Source organism: Mobula hypostoma, chromosome 21 (assembly GCF_963921235.1).
Source record: "Mobula hypostoma chromosome 21, sMobHyp1.1, whole genome shotgun sequence".
Classification (NCBI taxonomy): Eukaryota; Metazoa; Chordata; class Chondrichthyes; order Myliobatiformes; family Myliobatidae; genus Mobula; species Mobula hypostoma.
Window position 1 is genome coordinate 16525103 of NC_086117.1, and position 22324 is coordinate 16547426.

General features: G+C 40.2%; 1 protein-coding gene across 1 annotated transcript in view; it reads right to left on the bottom strand.

Moving 5' to 3' along the window:
* nup188 (nucleoporin 188) overlaps positions 1-22319 on the bottom strand; it is a 101151-nt gene extending 78832 nt beyond the window's left edge. The window contains exons 1-9 of the mRNA XM_063073489.1: positions 22279-22319; positions 13705-13759; positions 8335-8408; positions 7659-7743; positions 5138-5218; positions 4735-4779; positions 3668-3760; positions 3124-3243; positions 2392-2603 (exon numbers count right to left, since the gene is read on the bottom strand). Coding sequence (XP_062929559.1) covers positions 2392-2603; positions 3124-3243; positions 3668-3760; positions 4735-4779; positions 5138-5218; positions 7659-7743; positions 8335-8408; positions 13705-13759; positions 22279-22307 — 794 coding nt within the window. The 5' untranslated portion in view covers positions 22308-22319. The remainder of the gene's footprint in view (positions 1-2391; positions 2604-3123; positions 3244-3667; positions 3761-4734; positions 4780-5137; positions 5219-7658; positions 7744-8334; positions 8409-13704; positions 13760-22278) is intronic.
* Positions 22320-22324: the final 5 nt, after the last annotated feature.

The window sequence follows — 22324 nt, forward strand, 5'->3', positions numbered from 1 at the left end:
TCTGAAAGATCATCTATCCAAATTGATAATTCTATCCACAGATGTTGCCTGTTCTGCTAAATATTTCCAGCATTTTGCTTTACACTAAGATTTTTCTAATAACCATGAATAGAAATATCTCAGACTAAAGCTTCAATCTCCAGTCTTTATTTAAAATAATTTTTCAAATTAAATGATAGATTTTAGATTTATCATGAGACTATATTTCTGACCTCTGCACCTCACTTACAAGTAACATGTTTAGACATCAAGGAACTGCACCAAAACAAGTATCTCAATATATCATTCACATTATTTCAATATATTGTGCACAATACTCGTAAATGCATGAGGCTGGATGAATCATGATCCAGTTACACGCATAATGGCTATCTGATGAATATCTAGCCAGAATAGGCCCTTCTGACACTTCAAGCCACACTGCCCAGCAATAGAAACATAGAAAACCTAAAGCACAATACAGGCCCTTCGGCCCACAAAGTTGTGCCGAACATGTCCCTGCCTTAGAAATTACTAGGCTTACCCACAGCCCTCTATTTTTCTAAGCTCCATGTACCTATCTAAAAGTCTGTTAGAAGACCCTATCGTATCCGCCTCCACACCCGTTGCCAGCAGCCCATTCCACGCACTCACCACTCTCTGAGTAAAAAACTTACCCCTGACATCTCCTCTGTACCTACTCCCCAGCACCTTAAACCTGTGTCCTCTTGTGGCAACCACTTCAGCCCTGGGAAAAAGCCTCTGACTATCCACACGATCAATGCCTCTCATCATATTATACACCTCTATCAGGTCACCTCTCATACTTGGTTGCACCAAAGAGAAAAGGCCAAGTTCACTCAACCTATTCTCATAAGGCATGCTCCCCAATCCAGACAACGTCCTTGTAAATCTCCTCTGCATCCTTTCTATGGCTTCCACATCCTTCCTGTAGTGAGGCGACCAGAACTGAGCACAGTACTCCATGTGAGGTCTGACCAGGGTCCTATATAGCTGCAACATTACCTCTCGGTTATCTCCCAATTTAATCCTAGCCTAATCACGAGACAATTTACAATGACCAATTAACCAGTACACACATCTTTGGACTGTGGGAGGAAACCAGAGGACCCAGATGGGGAGAATGCACAAGCTCCTTACAGTCAGTGGCAGGAATTGAACCTGGATCACTGGTACTGTAAAGCATTGTGTCACTATGCTACCGTGCCACATATAAATCTCCCACTATTTCTACTTCTTCTGTTAGGACAACTCCTCAATTTTACATTTCAAGTTCTCATTAGTTATTGTTGTTGTTGTTGTTAAGTGCCATCAAGTCGTCGCCGACTCATGCCGACCCTATGGATTGTTGCACTAAATGAGTCCCGACCCTGCAAACGGCTCACTGTTGATAACATTGTGTTCATAGCTGTCCTTATTGTGTCCATCCATCTGATGGTGGCCTTCCTCTCTTCCATTGCGCTTTCACCTTGCCGTGCATAATAGCACTTTCCAGGGAGCTTCTTTGCATGATGTACCCAAAGTATGAAAGGTGGAGTCTTGTTATTTCAGCCTCTAGAGAGAGACTTGGTTTGATCTCGTTAAGGACCAATTCGCTTGATCTGCGAGAGGTCCACGAGATGCGTGGCATTTCTCTCCATTAGTTATATGAAACAAAAATTCAATACATGATTAAAGAAAAATGAGTGGAAAACATTAATATATACACATGCCTTAAATACTTATTCAAACAACATTAATTTGCATTGCAGGTGTGATAGCAATATTCTACCTTTTCTAAAAGGGTGGAACAGGAATCAATACGAGGGATCATTCGATCTATTTTCAGCTGAATAAACAGCAGTGCAACTGGAACATTACCCAAATATGCTTTCTGAGAATTAGGTCAGATTAAATATATATCTACTACTTTTCAAGTTGGTTGCTGGCTATTTCAAATGCATTGTAAAATGTTAAAATACTTAGCAATTTTCCAAACAATTTCAATAATCATTTTTATCTATTTAGAGATACAGCACTTTAGCAGATCCTTCCGGCCAAATGAGCCCATGCTGTCCAATTACACACATGGCCAATTAACCTACTGACCCATACATCTTTGGAACGTGGGAGGAAACTGCAGCACCTGAAGGAAATCCAGTCACGGGGACAACATGCAAACTCTTTACAGAGTGGCGGAATTGAACCTGGATCACAGGCACTATAATATTACACTAAATGCTAAAATTACTGTGCCACCCCTAAATGACATAGACAAATCAATCCTTCCTGTGGCAAGGATCGAACCTACAATCTTCTGGCTCGGAGATTAATGTATTACCCCTGAGCCACAACTTAGATCAAATTACTCTAGATAACTTGAACATCTTTACCTCACTGGCATACACTCACCCAATGCGATCAACTAGTCCATCCATGCTTTCATCGACAAGGTGTCGGTTTGTTTGCCGTGCTCCAAATCCTTGCTCTTTAAATATTCTTGCAAAAGCCAAGAGATCTTCTGGTCCCATTTCAAAATAGGCGTAATATAGGAAGATAATCTCTAAAATAAGAGCTTGCTCCCTCAGGCATTGCAGGAACCAACGAGACACCTGACGTTCAGTCTGCAAAGCAGCATTGAAAGTCAGATATCAAATGTGGCCTATTTTTAATTGAGTGACTTCTTACAGAGGATTTCTTTTTGAATAAAGTAACTAAATAAAGGAAGATCTTGCAGCACAAATTCCACTCAAAATTTTCTAAAAAATTTGAACAGAATTAACAATTTTGCAAACAGAGTACATCGTAAGCATACATAACCAGGCCAAAGTACTTGCTCTGGATGAATGACTCTACAGTATGGGTGACAATATATGCTGAGAAATAACTTTTTCACCTATTCACAGAACATCAGAAGTTTATCAATTCTCATGCAATTACAGAGGATGGGATGAATATCACAAAAGGGACAGTGTGACCCGTCAAATACACTTCTCAATTAACAAACCATAAATATTGGCTGTGATGTTTATTCCTTTTTATATATAGGAGGAAGCAAAGTAACTGGATAAAAGAGCCAAAATAATGGTGAAGTAAGCAATGTAAAAATTATTTTAAACAAACACAAAACCAAACAGTACACACCATTAGATTCCCATGAGATTCCCAAGTTGGAGCTTCAGTTCTGAACAATTCCTCAAACTGCTTCCGATAATTCGTAACCAGTTCCTTCTCCAGCTTGTCCACACATTTTGAGTATTCTGCCTATGAAATAAATAAGAAGTATTTTTAGTTGGTATAATTAACATATAGAACTTATACCCAGTTCGGATAAAATCACTGGGATACATGCAACCATTAGAGACACTATAAGTACAAATAAAATTCATTGCAATATATGTTGAGAAATAACTTTTTCACCTACTTACAGAACACAGAAGTTTATCGATTCTCATGGAATTTCAGAGAATGGGATGAATAACAAAAAGGACAGCGTGACCTGACAAATACACTTCTCAATAACAAGCTGTAAATGATGGCTGTGATGTTGAGAAGTGTATTCGTCCAGCCAAAAGTAAATGTATAAGCCAATCAAAAAGTAAATATACAGCATTGCTCAACAAATATACAACATGGTTCAACAGTGCAGTTTAATTACCTCCAAAAAATATTTATTACTTCAGCTTACCCTGTAAGGATGTCGCTCATCTTGAAAATATGTGAGTAGGTAGAGAACACAGCGTAGTGTATAGAGTCGTTCTTCATAATAGTATTCTGCAATCTAAGCACAAGACAAAAATAAAATATAAAGTGTAAATAAAGTTGCAAGAACTCAGTTAACTTTCAGAAAATTATATTTTTAATATAGTTAGCAAATTCCTTCTGCCTTCCACAAACTGAAACCCACTCTAAACATTACACTCGAGTAAAAAGGCAGGCAAGACAGAATATTCAATTTTGTTTTGTTAACACACGATTAAAGTAGTAATTCTGCCTTGCAAACTGTTACTAGTAATCACAACTGCGGCAAATAGATTAAATCAAAGACAATCAACTAACAAACTCTGAAAATACTACAACTCATGAATGCTCTCAAGAAAAAAATCCCTGAAAAACTATCATTCTTAATTGCCTCCTCTTATAACAAAAAAGGAAATTATAAAATGATTAATTAATTTTAAAAATATTTATCAAATGAAAAAGCATGACAGTAGTCTTGTATTTCCAGACTGTATAACTCCAGATATGATTGCCTTTGTTCATGTAAGGAACGGCATTAAGCTTTTTGACTTATCCCACAGCATGTACTACAAAATGACAAAAGGCAGCAATACTGCTTATAAGCTTCCCAAAAGGAAATAATAAATAAAAACAATTCAGCTGATATTGAGTTCAACTTTTAACAAGGGAGGATTTCATCAACTTGGAAAAGTCTCAGGAGCTTTAGAACATTCCTTTGAATGGTTTGATTTTTAAAAAATCTTCAAAATAAGTTCTTTGCCTCCCATTCAAACTTCCCCTATGCATAAATCAGGAGACATGAAATTTTGTTCAGCAATTACTTTCTAATCTTCCACTTTCTTGTGCAAGGTCACAGTTTCTATTTTGTGCAATATCCCAGCAGGCCAACTAAGAGTGGAAACAAGAAAAGGCTGCTGAAAGACAAAGTGGGAATTAATCTTCATTAACATAGCTCTACACATTAGGTGCAGAACATCAACTGTACATTTTAGGTTTCAACATATAAATACTTACCTTAAGCTGCAGTGTTTGGCTTTGTCGCTCATCCTGCAAAACTACCTTAAAAGGATAAATACAAGCAAACCAGTTACAGGATGCCAACACTATGAACATGCGAATAAAGCTCTTTAAAAGAAAACAGTATGACCGAACTTAATGCAAAAAAAATTACCAGAATTTTGAAGTTGAAACAGACTCTAATTATAACTTCTAATTTTCAGCACAAGTTCTACACGTCCAACCAGTTATCCATTACAAATATGGAAAATTTATCAAGGCTATTTGTTAAGGAGTGAAAGAAACTGGGGTAACACCAAAAGGAGTAAAAATAGCTACAAATGAGCTACAATGTTTCTTCTTATGAAGCTATAATTCCCTAATTGAGAATCTATTGAAATGCCCATTTCAAGAGTCATACCTTTATTGAATCCTTTGTGCCCCTGTAATCCTCTTGAAGATATGACTGTAATATTTGAACGCTCTGCTGCTCATCCAAACTCTATCCAAGAATTAACCAATTGTTAGACAAATTGATATTGTTTGTAAATAATTCTTCATAACTTACTTAATAAACAGACATTGTGATAAGTCAAACACAATGGAATTTAATCTCTAGACTTCTGGCTCAAAAATCACACAATTACTTTATTCCTTGGAGTGTAGAAAATTGAGAGATTTGATAGAGGTATACAACATTGTGAGGGGTATAGAGAGTGTATGCAGGAAGGCTTTTTTCCACTGAGATTGGGAGGGACTACAACCAGAGGTCATGGGTTAAGGGGGTGAAAGGTGAGAAGTTTATAGGGAACATGAGAGGAAACCTCTTCAGTCAGAGAGTCAGAGGGTCATGAGTGTCGAACAAGCGCAGTTTCAAACTTTAAGAGAAGTTTGGATAGGTACATGTACGGTAGGGGCACGATGGGTTATGTTTCCAGTACAGGTCGATGGGAGTAGGCAGTTTAAATGGCTAGACACGGACAAGACGGGCTGAAGGGCCTGTTTCTGTGCTGTAATGTTCTATGACTCTATAACTCTAAATTTAAAAAGGATGGACATTAGCCAATAGTCAGCAACCAAAGGCTAGATTACAATTGACCGTTCCAAAATCATCTTGAACTACAAGTTCCAGCTTATTTTTTTCTACTGCCATCTCCTGGTCTCTACCATCCTCACCTCCAATAAAATGCAAGGAGCTCACAGACTTGGTTACTATTTGCTACTTCCTTTTTTATTTCCTTTTCTTTTTCATCTCAAACAGTCTCCCAGCCCCAAATCCCTCTCCACTTTCTTCCACATCTTTCATTGTTCCTTCACTAAACACATCTTGCCTAAAAGAACATTATATTTGCTATTAATTTCTCATCTAGGCCCCAACGTCAGTTGCAACTGTTAACAATTTTCTCTCAATTAATGCTCCTTTCATTAAATTCACTACCACTCTCCTCAAAGAAAAAGATCCTAGAACCAAAGGTGGAGCTTAGGAGGATTAATGGCGACTCCTTTTCTTGCATCTTCAGAAACAGCTCTATTTCCACCTTTAATATCTTTATTTTTCCCTTTCAGGGTTCTTTTGAAGACCCTGACCTGGAGTTACACGCAGGCTTCGGTTCTTTGCGGGAATGGGACCCGTTCTCGGGGTCCCACAACTAGCCGTTATTCCACATGTCAAGGGAGCCTCTCTCGTGTTTGGAAGCCTAAGATCTCGGGGCTCTGGAGACAGGCGGATCAAGGGTCGGTGTCATGTCAGGAGACTTGTGTGTCGTCGGGGAGGCCAGAAAATCTTTCGCTGTGGGCCCGAAGACCCGAGGTCTTTGCGATCTTCAGACACAGAGCTCAAAAAAAGCAACGAAATGGACTTTTAACATCATAAACCAGTGGGCTGTTGTTATGTATCCCACTCGTGAAAATGGGGGACACCTCCCTCTCCCTTAAGGAGAAAGAGAACCTGCGGTTTGTCAAATGTCGAATGAAATGCGAAGCCTTTGGGGTAATTTTGGTCCGTGTCTTTGCTATTGCTTAGCACACGCTTGGGCTCAGTGATGGTAACGACGCACTTTTTCTTTGCTGGTGGTAGAAGGTGGGGGGGATCGTTGCTTGCTGCCGCTTACACGCAGAAGGGGGGAACTGGGGAGGGACTTTGGGGTTCTCACATTTAACTGTCGTTCATTCTTTGGGGCACTTCTCTGTTTTCATGGATGTTTGCAAAGAAAAAGCATTTCAGGATGTGTATTGTATACATTTCTGACATTAAATTGGACCTTTGAACCTTTGAACCAAACATCAACAAGGACTAAAGCCTGACCTTCGATTAGGCACCTCTTCTATCGTCCACGACATGTTGTAGCTACTAAAATATGTGCTACTCTTTTTCAGAATTCATGGTCTGAATCTTTCTAAGTACCAAAATAGCCTTGTTTAAATTCACTGATGTCATCCCATTTCACTGTAAGAAAGATAATGTACTTCCACTTTTCCTTCTAGAACAGCCTTCAGCCTTTGACAAGAATGACAACATCCTCTCCAATCTCTTTCCGGAATTATATAGCTGCATGGGTCTGCACTTTCTTGGTTCTATTCCTATCTATTTAGTGAAAGCAATCTGCAATAGCATCTCTTCCAGTGCAGGCAAGTCCAAAGGCCCATTCTCCCTTATTTCTTGTGTATACACTACTGACATTAGGTTAAATATTACACCCTAAAGATGGTGGCTTGAAGAGGCAAGAAGAAAGTCATTCCACAAAAAAAAAGATAAAGCAAATGAGCCAAATTGTTTTCACTGTGGCAAAATTTAAATCAGCTTTAAGCTGCATGATTCAAAACATTTAAAAATAGCTTGAGATGCATCAAACTCTTTCACAGGTTAGATTTCAACACAATTCCCAAACTTAAGAACACATGTTAATCAATGGGACACATAAGATAGCAATTGAAGTACACACCAAGAATTTGCTGATCCGTAATCCAAGTTCCTTCAATGAAGCCACCACTTCCTTATCAGCCTTTAGTTTATCAGCAGAAGATACACTGTAACAGAAACATCCACCTCCATGTTTTAATCTCCATCAATTACTATAATAAGCAAAAACAACTAATAAGTTTCTTAAGCATGACAGCTACAAAAAAAGACCCATTTTATCCTGTAGCAATGAATGGGTGTTGTGTTGCTTTCCTTAAATTCAAACTGTAAAAGACTTACAAATATATTCACCAAGTTAACTTGTTATCTAAAATGCTCACATTATTTGCAGTGAACAATGTTGGCTAGCCCACAGAATATATTTATTTATAGAACATAAATTAAGCAACTAACTTCAAGTCAAAACTCATCAGAATGAGTTGAATTTGCAGTAGCAGTATCTCAGTGCTGACATTCCCAGTAATCTGCATACACCTTCCTTGTGATTATTTATTTTCGCACATTAAAGCAATTTAAAGCTCATTCAATAGAGGAAAGTATGATCCAATCTTATTCCCTTATGCCTACAAACTATAAGTACAGGTAGATTACTGTGAATACACGTCATTATGTTTTAACTAATTTACTTTATCAATTAAGGTAATAGTGTCCCAATTATTAACAGTAAGCAAAAAATAAAACTGAGGTCCCTATGTTACCTGGGAGGCTTGTAAAAAGAAAGTCCAGCCAGTAACCGATCACAATGCTGATCCAATTCAGCTTCAATCTGAGCCTAAAAGTACCGACATAGTAAATTTAAAATTATATAATTCATTCACTTTGTTCTTTTCATCTGCTACATTCTGTATTTTTGCAACCATTTCATGTTATTCCATTACTGATTGCAATTTTATTATTAGAATTTTTTAATATCATTTCCTGTTCTGATTTTCTTCCATAATCAAGTTTCCTTTGACAACACTAATCTAATGCTAATCTTCTGCTGCCCAGAAAGCAAGACTCTTAACAGTCTAGATTGGCATGGCTTTTGATTTCTGCCCCACCCTCACCACCACCACAATATCTGGGAATTTTGTAAGTCAAAACCTAACTGAGACCGACAAATTACAATTGTGATCATAAAACTGGCAAAATATAAACGCCTACAAATAGGTATCCACAGAGCGTGTATCTTGAAAATCATTTGAGGCCACTGTCACAACACCTCAAAGGGTTATTCACACTATTAATATATCATACTGTGTTATATCAATTGAAAATTCTGGAGAAATATCCACACTTCATGAGCAGCAGACTAATCACTTCGCAGAGAAAGAGATTCGCACAGGTCAGGAAAGAATTTTTTTAAAAAGCAGTGTTTCACTTGGTGCATTAGCAGCAGACCAATCAATTTGCAATTCATTAGCAGGAGCAAATGAAAGTAAAGCAAGGTTGAAGCGGAGTGGCCATTGTTGAGTGGACCAGTGTAGGAGTGGGAACTTGAGGCTTCAGCTCAAGAGGCTTCGGTGAGGAGGTACAGGCAAGGCTTTTGTAGTGGTTGAATAAAAGTCACTAAATTACAGCTAATTAAATAAAGTAGGGATGATGCAGGATCAGGTAATGTGGGAGCTGGTGAACTCCATTGTGGTTCCCAGTGACCACATTTGCAGCAAATGTTGGCTGCTCAAGGAACTCAGGTGCAAAGCTGAAAACCTGGAATCTGAGCTTCGGTACATCAGGGAGGGAAGAGTTTTCTGGATTCTCTGTTTCAGGAGACCCATTAGATTTGCTGCCTCTAATTCGGTCTGTGGTTTGGGACAAAAGGGTGTGACTGTGAGTGAGGTGGGTAGTGGGATCCAAGAGACAGTGCTGGAGGAGCCTCAGCCCTTGAACTTGTCCAACAGATCTGAGATTCTTGCTCCCTGTGTGGATTGAAGTGGAAGCTATAGGAAGGATGAGCAACCTAACTATGGCATCGTAGTTCAGGAGCCATTCGGGGGGGGGGGGGGGAGAGAGGAATTAGAGAAATGTAGTGGTAATTGGGGATAGTATAATCAGGGGAATAGACAGTGTCGTGAGGATAGAGTGTCCCAAAGGCTGTGTTGGCTGCCTGGTGCCCAGGTTTGGGACATCTTATCTGACCTGCAGAGGAATTTGCATTGAGAGGGGATAAGATTACGTTAATACGAGGAATTCTGCAGATGCTAGAAATTCAAGCAACACACATCAAAGTTGCTGGTGAATGCAGCAGGTCAGGCAGCACCTCTAGGAAGAGGTACAGTCGACGTTTCGACTGATTACGTTGTTGTGATCCACGTGGGTACCAATGACATAAGTAGAACGAAGGAGGAGGTTCTGCTGAGGGAATGTGAGCAGCTAGGGACTAAATTAAAAAGCAGAACCAAAACAGTAGTAAACTCTGGGTTACTCCCTGAGCCACGTACAAATTGGCATACAGTCTCAAGAAGATGAGAGAAGTAAATGCGTGCTCAAGGATTGGTGTGGGAGAAGTGAGTTTGAATTCATGGGAAATTGGCACCAGTTTTGGGGAAGCAGGGAGACGTACCAATGGGATGCGCTCCACCTGAACTGTGATGGGACCTGGATCCTAGCAAATTGTATAACTAGGGCTGTGGGTAGGGCTTTAAACTAAATAGTGGGCGGGGGGGGTGGATTCAACAGGTTGGAGAAGTATGGATAAAGTAAAAGAGAAAAGTGTGGGTAAAGTTAAAGAAAAAGTGAAAGATAAAAATGAGAAAAGTAAGAATGGAGTGAAGAAAAGTCATGCAAAAGAGTAAAAGATTACAAGATTGTAAAAGCACAGTGAGTGTAAGGGCACTTTGTTGAATGCCCGTAGTATTCAAAACAAGGTCAGTGACCTTGTGGCACAAATCAGTACAAAGAGGTATGATTTAGTGGCAATTACAGAGATGTGGTTAGAGTGGAGAAGATTGGTAATTAAAAATCCAAGGATATCTGGTAATACGGAAGGATAGGCAGATGGGTAACGGAGGTGGGGTAGCGCTCTTTATTAAAGATGAGATCAGGCCGAGATGATATAACTTCTAAGGAGCAGAATGTTGAACCCATCTGGGTAGAGATTAGTAATAGTAAGGGGGGGGGGAAATCACTGGTGGGAATTGTCTCTCGGCCACCAAACAATAACATTACAGTGGCAAAAGCAATAAACAGAGAAGTAGAATGAACAGAAACAGAAATGAAATAGAAACAGAAAATGAAATAGAAATAAGAATGGAACAGCAGTTATCGTGGAAAACTTTAACATGCACAAAGATTGGGTGAATCAAGTTGGTTGAAGCAGTCTTGAGGAGGACTTCATAGAAGGCATCCGTGACGGCTTTCTTGAATTGCATGTTGCTGAAGCTACAAGGGAACGTGCTGTCTTATATCTCATCCTGTGTAATGAGGCAGGTAAAATTAATGATCTTGTAGTTAGGGATCTTCTTGGAAAGAGTGATCACAGTATGATTGAGTTTCTCATACAAATGGAGGGAGCAATAGTTCGATCTAAAACCAGTGTATTATGCCTAAACAATGGAGACAATGCGATGAGGGAGGATTTGGCTAGTGTAGACTGGGAACATGAGCTATATGGTGGGATGATTGAGGAACAGTGGAAGACTTTCAAAGAGATTTTTCATGGTGCTCAACAAAAGTTTATTCCAGTTAAAAGCAAGGACAGTAAGGGTGGGGAGAGCAGCCTTGGATAACCAAGGAAATAAAAGGCAGCATCAAACTAAAAGCTTGTGTTTACAAAGTCACCAAAAGTAGTGGGAAACTGGAATATTGGGAAAACTTTAAAAAGCAAGAAAAAAAACAAAGTGAGCAATAAAGAAAAGGAAGCTAGATTATGAAAATAAGCTAGCACAAAATATAAAAATGGATAGTAAGAGTTTTTATAATTATATAAAATGGAGAAGGGTGCCTAACATGAACATAGGTCCCTTGGAGGACGAGAAGGGGGAATTGATATTGGGTATTGAGGAAATAGCCGAGGTTTTGAATGACTATTTTCTGTCTGTCTTCACGGTGGAGGACACATCTAGCATACCAAAGAGAGATGTTATGGATGTGATGGGAGGTGGGGACCTTGATACAATTGCTATCACTAAACAGGTAGTGCTGAGGAAACCTGTGGGCCTGAAGATAGATAAGCCTACTAGTCCTGATTGAATGCATTCCACGGTACTGAAAGAAATGGCAGAATTTATAGTGCAGGCTTTGGTGATGATTTACCAAAATTCTCTGGACTCTGGGAAGACCCTAGTGGATTGGAAGACAGTGAATGTCATACCACTGCTCAAAAAAGGATATAGGCAAAAGGCAGGTAACTACAGGCAGTTAGTTTAACATCTGTAGTTGGAAAAATGCTTGAAGCTATCATTAACAAAAATAGTGAGGCATCTGGAAAGAAATGGATCCATCAGGGAGATGCAGCAGGGACTCAGGAAAGGCAAGTCCTGTTTGGAGTTCTTTGAGGATATAACGAGCGCAGTGGATAGAGGGGAACAGATGGATGTTATTTACTTGGAATTCCAGGAGGCATTCGATAAGGTGCCGCATAAAAGACTTACCAATAAGATAAGGATGCATATGTTGCGGAGAGATGTTTAAGCATGGATAGAGGATTGGTTAACTAATAGAAAGTAGAGAGTTGGGGAAACATGGGTGTTACTCTGGTTGGCAATCAGTGGTGAGTGGTGTGCTGCAGGAGTCAGTGCTGGGCCCGCAACTGTTCACAATATACATTAACGACCTGGAAGAGGGGACTGAGGATAGTGTATCTAAGTTTGCTGATGATACTAAATTGAGTGGAAAAGCAAATTGTGCAGAAGATACAGAGAGTCTATGGAGAGATATAGATACATTAAGTGAGTGGGCAAGGGTCTGGCAAGCTGGAGCACAATGTTGGTAAGTGCGCAGTCATCCACTTTGAAAGGAACAATGGAAGAGCAGATTATTATTTAAATGGTAAAAAATTGCACCATGCTGCTGTGCAGAGAGACCTGGGAGTGCTTGTGCATGAAACTCAAAAGGTTGGTTTGCACGTGCAGCAGGCTATCAAGAAGGCAAATGGAACGTTGGCCTTCATTGCTGGAGGGTTTGAATTTAAGAGCAGGGAGGTTATGCTGCAACTATACAGAGTACTGGTGAGGCCGCACCTGGAGTACTGTGTGCAGTTCTGGTCTCCATACTTGAGGAAGGATATACTGGCATTGAAGGCAGTGCAGAGGAGGTTCACCAGCTCATTCCAGAGATGAGGGGGTTAGACTGTGATGAGAGATTGAGTTGCCTGTGATTATACTCGCTGGATTGAGAGGAGATCTTACAGAAACATGTAAAATTATGAAAGGGACAGATAAGATAGAGGCAAAAAAGTTCTTCCACTGGTAGGTGAGACTAGAAATAGGAGACATAGCCTCAAGATTCAGGAAAGTAGATTTAGGATGGAGGTGAGGAGGAACTGCTTTTCCCAGAGAGTGGTGAATCTGTGAAATTCATTGCCCAATGAAGCAGTGAGGCTACCTCGGTAAATATATTTAAGACAAGGTTGGATAGATTTTTGCATAGCAGGGAAATTAAGGGTTATGGAGAAAAGGCAGGTAGGTGGAGATGAGTCCATGGCCAGATCAGCCATGATCTGACTGAATGACAGAGAAGGCTCAATGGGCCAGATGGCCTACTCCAGCTCCTATTTCTTGTCTTCTTATGTTCTTAACACTGCAACATTAAGTGATCAACTTAGAACATCATGGTAGCATAGTGGTTAGCACAATGCTATTATAGCCAAGGGTGTTACAAGTTCAATCCCAGGGACATTTCAAAGGAGCTTGTATGCTCTCCCTGTAACCACACTGATTTCCTATGGCTGGTCTACTTTCCTCCCACAGTTCAAAGACATGCTAGTTAGTAGGTTAATTAGTCACTGTAATTGTTCTGTCATTAGGCTAGTGTTAAATAGGTGAGTTGCTGGCGGTGTGACTCGGCTTGTTGGGCCGAAAGGGTCAGTTCCACACTGTATCTAGATTAAAATAAACTTCCTATCAGAATTGATGAGTTGAACTTACAGAATCTCTTAGCGCTGACCTTCCCACTAATATCGTCCATAGCTCGCGACTGCTCCTGTGAAAACAATTAATATTCTTTACAATGAAAAATGCATAAGCTACAAACCAAAGTGAAAAAAAGCCTCAATGTTGCCTAAAGACACTCGGGCACTCATTTCAGCTTAATTTTACAAAAACTCAATGATGAATTTTGTTATACTGTGAACTCATGTTCTTCCTGGGCAAGAAATGACATCAACTCTTAAATTAATCTTAAATAGGAAATACAACTAGAGTGATATTCATATCCAATGTTTTGAAATGAATTCAAATGTCAGTGTCATCTTCCAGCTGGTTATATTGCTTCCAATCTTTTCATTTTTCTGAATGATGTTTTAAGTCTGTAATCAGCAGCAAAACAGTGGTCAATGCTAACCATGATGAAAGTGATCACAAAAATATTGCAATTGCCATACAATACAGAACAAAGATTAAATAGGAGTGTTTTCCGGATTTCCAGAGGTTGTTTTTGGCACCTTGGTGCAACGAAAGCAAATGGTAACAGTTATACCATAATTTCAATGGCAAAATTCCAGGCTCTGTATTGCAATGAAACTCTGATATGTTAAGAACTTTGCAGTGCTGGACCAGCAAATTTTCCGTACTTTTCAATGTTCAATTCTATTAATAAGTCAACAGAGTCTAAATTCACTTTTTTTTTCAGGTGACACTACTGCAATAGATTTCTGAAACACACCAACTGAGACACTGGCAAGTGGGAAGGGGGCACGAGCAAGATGCTAAACCATTAGAATTTCCTAATGATCATATAGCAGATTATAAAGTTTTACCATAGTGCAGCTCCAGAAACATTTTTCATATAAAAAAAAATCCTGGACAAGACCATCATAAGCACTTAATCATCATCCTGGTAGTCTTCAAGATGACCCTGTGGACCAATGCAAGCAAATAAGATGAGTGCAATGGTCAGCATGTATAGTACATGGAGGGCCAAAGGGGTCATTTCTATGCTGTACAATATAGAAGCAAAAGTCAGTTATACTCTTGAAAATTTGTGTCTGTGTGGAGGGGTGTGCCAGGGTTATGATCTATCAACTTATTCATGCCAATGTAATAATCTCAAATATCAGCCGCCATTTTCCTAAAAGCTAGATGCTCTATGATGGAAATCTGAAACAAAAACAGAAAATGCTACGAAATTAGCAGCAAATCTGACGGCAGTTGCAAAGTGCTGCAATACTTCAGGTTAACAATCTTTCATTTTGAACTTTTTCCCCATTCAGATGAAACAAGTTGCTTAAGTACAGGGATAAAAAGTCAACAAGAGAACATCTTCAATATAAGATAGTGAGAGATCAAAGAACACAAGTTATGGTGATGCAAGCTGAAATAAGATGATTATAATATCTCTGGAGGAGGTACAAAATATATCTGAAATACAAGGGGAGAAAATACAAATGCTGAAAATGTGAGATATGAGTAAGGAATGGTTGATTATCAGAAACTGTTGAATTCAAAATTGTCCAAGTCTGCGTTATGTGTCAACTCAGAAAATTGGACAAAGTTCTTGGAATTTACGATAAGCTTAAGATCGACCTTGCATGCTGAATTGGGGAGTTATGTCAATCTACAGGGGAGTACATCAAAGTATCAAACATCAATTTCTTGAACTTCTGGAAATTTCTCCCCCCCTTCATCATTCCCCATTCCCATCTCTCACCTTATCTCCTTACCTGCCTATCACCTCCCTCTGGTGCTTCTCCCCCTTTTCTTTCTTCCTTGGCCTTCTGTCCTCTCCTATCAGATTCCCCCTTCTCCAGCCCTGTATCTCTTTCACCTATCAACTTCCCAGCTCTTTACTTCACCCCTCCCCTCCCAGTTTCACCTATCACCATGTGGTTCTTCCTCCCCCCCCATCCCCCGACACTCTGACTCCTCATCTTTTTTTCCAGTCTGAATGAAAGGTCTCCGCCCAAAACTTCAACTGTACCCTTTTCCACAGATGCTGCCTGGCCTGCTGAGTTACTCCAGCATTTTATGTGTGTTAATCACAAATACTTTTACCTGGAAGTGGGCCTGGGTCCATGGATACCAGAAAAAAATACAAAAGGGCAAGTAGAGCATCTTTTGTAATTTTGCCGAAAGGTACCCAAGAAGAGTTGGGGTGAAAGCATTGCAGAAACAGTCACTCACAATGCTCGGGGGGGGGGGGGGGAAGGTGGTGGTATCACAAAGATGTTGAAGAATTGGAATTGTTTAATCAGAAACTGGTGGGTGAACAATATGGATAAAGGAAATTTATTTTTTGTTTCACATTAAAAGAAAGAACAAATGCTGCTGAGAGCCCAATCATCTACTGAATATGTCAGAGCTCACAGTTGTGTTCCATTTCTCACGTTCTCAACCCCATCTACCCTCATAATGTGTCACCGTCCACCCTACAGCACCAGCTTTCACATCCAATAGATCTCTCTAATATCCATCACTTCCAATCTAAAACCACCAATAGTCTCTTCTTCCCTCCTCTTCAAAGGAACCATTTCTTCCTAATGATCTGATCCACTCTTCAATTACTACTGTTGCCCTATACACTTGAGCTGCAACCTGCATATGCAATCACAGGAAATGCAACACTTGCCCTTTCATCTCATTCATTCCTGGCATTAAAGGAGCTAAACTGCAGTAAAGGCGATGACCTAATGTACTTTACTCAATAGTCACATTGTGAGCTACTCCACATTCAGGTACCCAGCTGCAGAGTGGGTTAGCATGCTGCAGAACACTTCCATTCAGCCTAGAAAGGTCACCACCAGCTCTCAGAAGTCAGAATTCAACAAGCCAAACTGATCTGTTTTTGTTCTACATTGAACGTAGTGGGAACAATGCAAGTTGAATGAATTTAATCTTTTCTTCTAGCTTGGCACATTGGAACTTCAGAATTCAAAACCAAGTGCAAAAATTTTAGACAGGTGACAACCACATTTATAGCTGTTGGGTTACATAAGTCTACCCATGTGTAATTGACAAATCACTACCCAGAATTCCAAGACATGGAATAAAATTCACCCTTACAGAATTTATGTGGGAAAAAAATAAGAATAAGGATTCTGAATGCTAAAAGGCCTGAACAGATTAGATATGGCAAAGTTATTTCCCACCGTTGGGGAGTCTAGGTGTGATGAAAGAGGGTTACAAAAGTACACATAGACTAAGATGTTAACTGTCCTGTGCTAGCACCAGTGGGATCAGCAGTTGATCTGCCACCTGTCTTCAGGAAAGAGAGATAAGTAAGACAATGGAGCAGCATTTGGAAATGTTAATGAGAAGATGAGAGAGAGTTTAACGGAAGGAGACACCAGTCTAAGTATTGTCAAGACCGGCTCCTTTTGAACCCTGAACTGTTTGAAGTGTGATGGACAGGCGATACCCCAGCAGGGGGATAAAAAGGGGCAAGTTCGCTAAGACAACACACATGACACCACGAGGTAACGAGACCCAGTGCGCCCCCACAAGTCGGTGGGAGTTTTGGAGGTCTGGTCGCTGGACCAGCCATAGACGCACAGGATGGAAAGATACAGTCGGCGGGAACCTGGTGTGTGTCCGCCCTTGCCTGGGTGCCGGGTTCACCGCTGAAGAACGATCATGTCTGGAACGGAGGGGTCACAGTCGGTGACCTCAGAAGACATTACAAAGGGCTCGCCCGAAAGCTAACTGCGAGGAATATCGAAGGTCTGTTTGGAATCCGATTTGCATATTCATTCGTTCTCTCTCTCCAACGGCACGACGGCGATTACCGTGAACTGAACTAAACTGAACTGTCACTTGTGATTGATCATCTTACCTCTAGACTGCGATAGAGCTTGACTGACCCTATTATCCTAGTTCTGTGTACATGTGTGTTTATTCATTGCTAACCTGTTGCATTTATATCCTTACTATTAGAGTACTGTGTTGCTTATTTCTTTAATAAAACTTTCTTAGTTCCAGTAATCCAGACTCCAACTGAGTGGTCCATTTCTGCTGGTTTGGCAACCCAGTTACGGGGTACGTAACAAGGACAAGAGGGCACGACTTCAGGATTGAAGGACGTCCATTTGAACAGAGATGCGGAGAAATTACTTTAGTCAGGGGGTGGTAAATCTGTAGAATTTGTTGTCACAAGCGGATATGGAGGCCAAGTCATTGGGTGCACTTAAGGCAGAGATAGATAGGTTCTTGATTAGCCAGGGCATCGAAGTGTATAGGGAGAAGGCAGGGGAGTTGGGATGATTGGAAGAATCGGATCAGCCATGACTGAATGGCGGAGCAGATTCAATGGGCCAAATGGCCTACTTCTGCTCCTATATCTTATGGTCTAAGCAGAAACACAAGATAGTCTGCAGATGCTGGAAATCCAAAGCAACACACACAGAACAATGGAGGAACTTAGCACATCAGGCAGCATCTACGGAAAAGAGTGCAGTCGATGTTTCAGGCTGAGACCCCTCTTCAAAGGTGAGAAAGAAGTGGGGAGATGCCAAACTGAAAAAGTGGAGAGAGGGGAAGATGATAGGTGAAGCCAATTGAGTGGGAAAGCTCAAGGGCTGGAGAAGAAAGAAACTGGTAGAAGTGGACAATAGGAGAAATAGAGAGGAGGGAGAAGACACAGGGGGAAGTAACAGGCAGGTGAGATTAAGTGTAAGGTCAGAGTGGGGAATAGAAGAAGGGGGGAGGGGTAGGGGGAATTTGTTCACCAGAAAGAGCAATCAATATTCATGCCCTCAGGTGGTGGGTATAAGCAGAAAATATGAAAGAAGCAATAAACGTGTCTATTTTTATTTTTTGTTCAACTTACATTTCTTGACTCATACACAGAAAATGTTAAGGATCTTTTTAGCACAGGATGTTCATTTTGTTGTCCAACAGTTTCCCCTCTCCTCTCCCTCCTGCCATCTGACCAAAGAGTTTTCTATATTATTTACTCTCAAGATGTAAGAAACAGGGCCATCAGGCTTAAGTGCAAGTTGCAAACCTATTTGTTGTGAGTTTTATCATTGAACTATTTTACTTATATTAGATATATATTTAAAAGCTTATGGATCTATTCAAAATTAAGGCTGGAAAGGTGTTAAGTATCTGTAGTTGCTTGCGTCTATAAATGCTGCTGCTGGCCACTTCAAAGATTTGCTTTGAAAACTGACAGAGTAATCTCTTAAGGAGCATTTTCTCCCACCATGAATTAGCAGCTGTAGTACTCACTGTCAAAAGAAAAAATACCCCACAGGAATACACCTCCACCAACAACATGCAATTCAAAGGAAAATATGGTTTTGCATCAAGGATAAATCACGATATAAACTTTTTCAAGAATTTGGACCCTCCATAAAGTCGAGGTCACCTGTAATCAGTTCCAGCCTTCCAATTCATTTCTCCAAATTCAGAACTCAAAAGCAATAGCAACATTTTTCAGATAATAAGCAACTCCAATCTTGCAATTCACTTTTTGAACATTTTCCACCTCTACTTTCAAGAATTACTAGATTCTGGAATAGATCTGGAGGACTAGAAGGTTTCAAATGTCACTTCACAAGAAGGGAGGGAGACAAAAGGAAACTATAGGCCAGTTAGCCTGACTTCAGCGGTTGGGAAGATGCTGGAGTCCATTATTAAGAATGAGGTTTCAGGGGTACATTGAGACGCATGATAAAGTAGGCCAAAGTCAGCACAGTTTCCTTAAGGCAGGGGTTCCCAACTTTTTTTAATGCCATAGACCAATACTATTAAGCAAGGTATCCATGTTGGGAACCCCCGCCTTAAGAGGAAATCTTGCTGACAAATCATACCTGAGGAAATAAGAGGCTGGGTAGGTAAAATAAGTTGGTAGATGTTGCTTACTTGGATTTTCAGAAGGCCTTTGACAAGGTACTGCTAGACAAGATAAGACCCCATGGTATTAAAAGAAAGATATTAGCATGGACAGAAGATTGGATGACTGGCAGAAGGCAAACAGTGGGAGTAAAGTGGACCTTTTATGATTGGCTGCTGGCGACTAGTGGCATTCCACAAGGGTCGGTGTCAGGTTTGCTACTTTTCATGACACATGTTAATCATCTGGGTGATGGAATTGATGGCTTTGTGGCCAAATTTGCAAATGATACAAAGGCAGGTCCACGAGCCCATTTCTGCGCTATGTGGCTCTGTGGCTTAAAAATCATAGCCTGACAGAATTTTAAATTCAGTTTAAAAGAAAAAAACTTGGATCAGAAATATATGTTCAACTTAAATGGGAATTACAAATGAATAAGATAAGAGTCAGTTAAAGTGAACTGGGAACATAGATTAGCCAGACAGATAATAGGCATTCAGTGAGATCATTCATGACTCTCAATCAAATTATATCCAATCAAGAAGAATAGAGTCAACCACAGTTAACCAAAGAAGATATGCTGGTATTATACTTTATACTTTATTGTCACCAAATAATTGATACTAGAACGTACAATCATCACAGTGATATTTGATTCTGCACTTCCCGCTCCGTGGATTGCAAATCGATAGTAAATATTAAAAATTTAAATTGTAAATCATAAATAAAAAGTAGAAAAATGGAAAGTAAGGTCGTGCAAAAAAACCAAGAGGCAGGTCCGGATATTTGGAGGGTACGGCCCAGATCCGGGTCAGGATCCGTTCAGCAGTCTTATCACAGTTGGAAAGAAGCTGTTCCCAAATCTGGCCATACGAGTCTTCAAGTTCCTGAGCCTTCTCCCGAGGGAAGAGGGACGAAAAGGTGTTGGCTGGGTGGGTCGTGTCCTTGATTATCCCGGCAGCACTGCTCCGACAGCGTGCGGTGTAAAGTGAGTCCAAGGACAGACGATTGGTTTGTGTGATGTGCTGCACCGTGTTCACAATCTTCTGCAGCTTCTTCCGGTCTTGGACAGGACAACTTCCATACCAAGTTGTGATGCACCCTAGAAGAATACTTTCTACAGTGCATCTATAAAAGTTAGTGAGGGTTTCAGGGGACAGGCCAAATTTCTTTAGTTTCCTCAGAAGGCGCTGGTGGGCCTTCTTGGCAGTGGACTCTGCTTAGCTGGACTAAGTCAGGTCACTTGTGATATTGACCCCAAGGAACTTAAAGCTTTTGACCTGTTCCACTTGTGCACCACCGATGTAAATTGGGTTGTGCGGTCCGCTACGCCTTCTGAAGTCAACAACCAATTCCTTCATCTTGCTGAAGTTGAGGGATAAGTTATTGTCTTCGCACCATGCCACCAGGTTCTTAATTTCCTCTCGGTACTCAAACTCATCATTATCCGAGATACAGCCTACAATTGTTGTGTCATCAGCAAACTTATATATTGAGTTCGATGGAAACTTGGCTACACAATCATGGGTGTACAGTGAGTACAGCAGGGGGCTGAGTACACAGCCTTGTGGGGCACCGGTGCTCAGAGTGATTGTAGAGGAGAGCTTATCCCCTATTTTTACAGCCTGGGTCCTGTCTGTGAGTAAGTTGAAGATCCAGCTGCAGATCTGAGTGCTAAGGCCCATTAAACTTAAAGGGAAAGATAATACAGAAAGAACATAAACTAAAGAGGGTAAACTGGCATACAACAGTAAGATCTCTTAACAGATATGCAAGTGAACACAAGCCCCTTAAAGACTGAGGTTTGGGAAATAAGTATGTTGATTAAGGAAAATTATTTCAAATCAGCTGTATATCCAAAGACTAAAATATCTATAGATTAATCATAAGGTATTTGAAATTTTGAATTCAAAATCAAAGAAAAGTAAAATGTAATAAATAGCTTTCACATGGCAGATATGACTAGTTATTACATCATAATAGTTTCCATTAACAGTGCTGGTTTGAATAAATTTCTCACTGGACAAAGGGGACAGGCAGACCCTAGAATTTTTTTAAAATAAATTTTGACATCAAGAATACAACCACTAAAATGGAACTATATTCACCCACCCCCCAAAAAACTTATTTTATTCCACTATAAAGGATGAGCCCAGCAGTCAGTCTCTGATGACAATGTTGAAATTGCATTTGATTCGTAGGCAATGAAAAATATTCTACGTGTGATCTAAGAACTGTAAAAAAAAACTTAGATACTGAAATTTTCCACATTAAATGCTGCCTATTATCTAATACAGTATTGATTCGAGTGAGGGACTTTCCTCGGGAGATCCGAGGGCTTCACATACAATCTGGAGTCCCCATCATCCTTTCACTTCTTGAGTGACAGGAAGGAGGGGGAAACAAAGAATTTCCTGTAAATTATGTCTTATTTACAATAAAAAACGTAAAAGCCACAATTCAAGAAGCCTTTTTAGAAAATATATTAAAATTATCCATAAGACTAAATTCCCATTCTACCGCAATAAGCCATCGACACACGTCTCCTAGTTTGAATGTAAACTCGTGTCCAGCACGCTCTCCCATTTATCGACTGTAACCCTCACTAACTCCTCACTGCTACCCTCTAACTCGCATTTATCCATCATAAAGTTTCATCCTGGAAAGGCAAACGACCTTGACCCAAACAGGTCTTTCTTTTTTCAAAAAGAACTTTTGTCTTTTTTTACCTCATACACAGTCCCGCCGCTGCCGCCATTACAGACCCCTCTCACG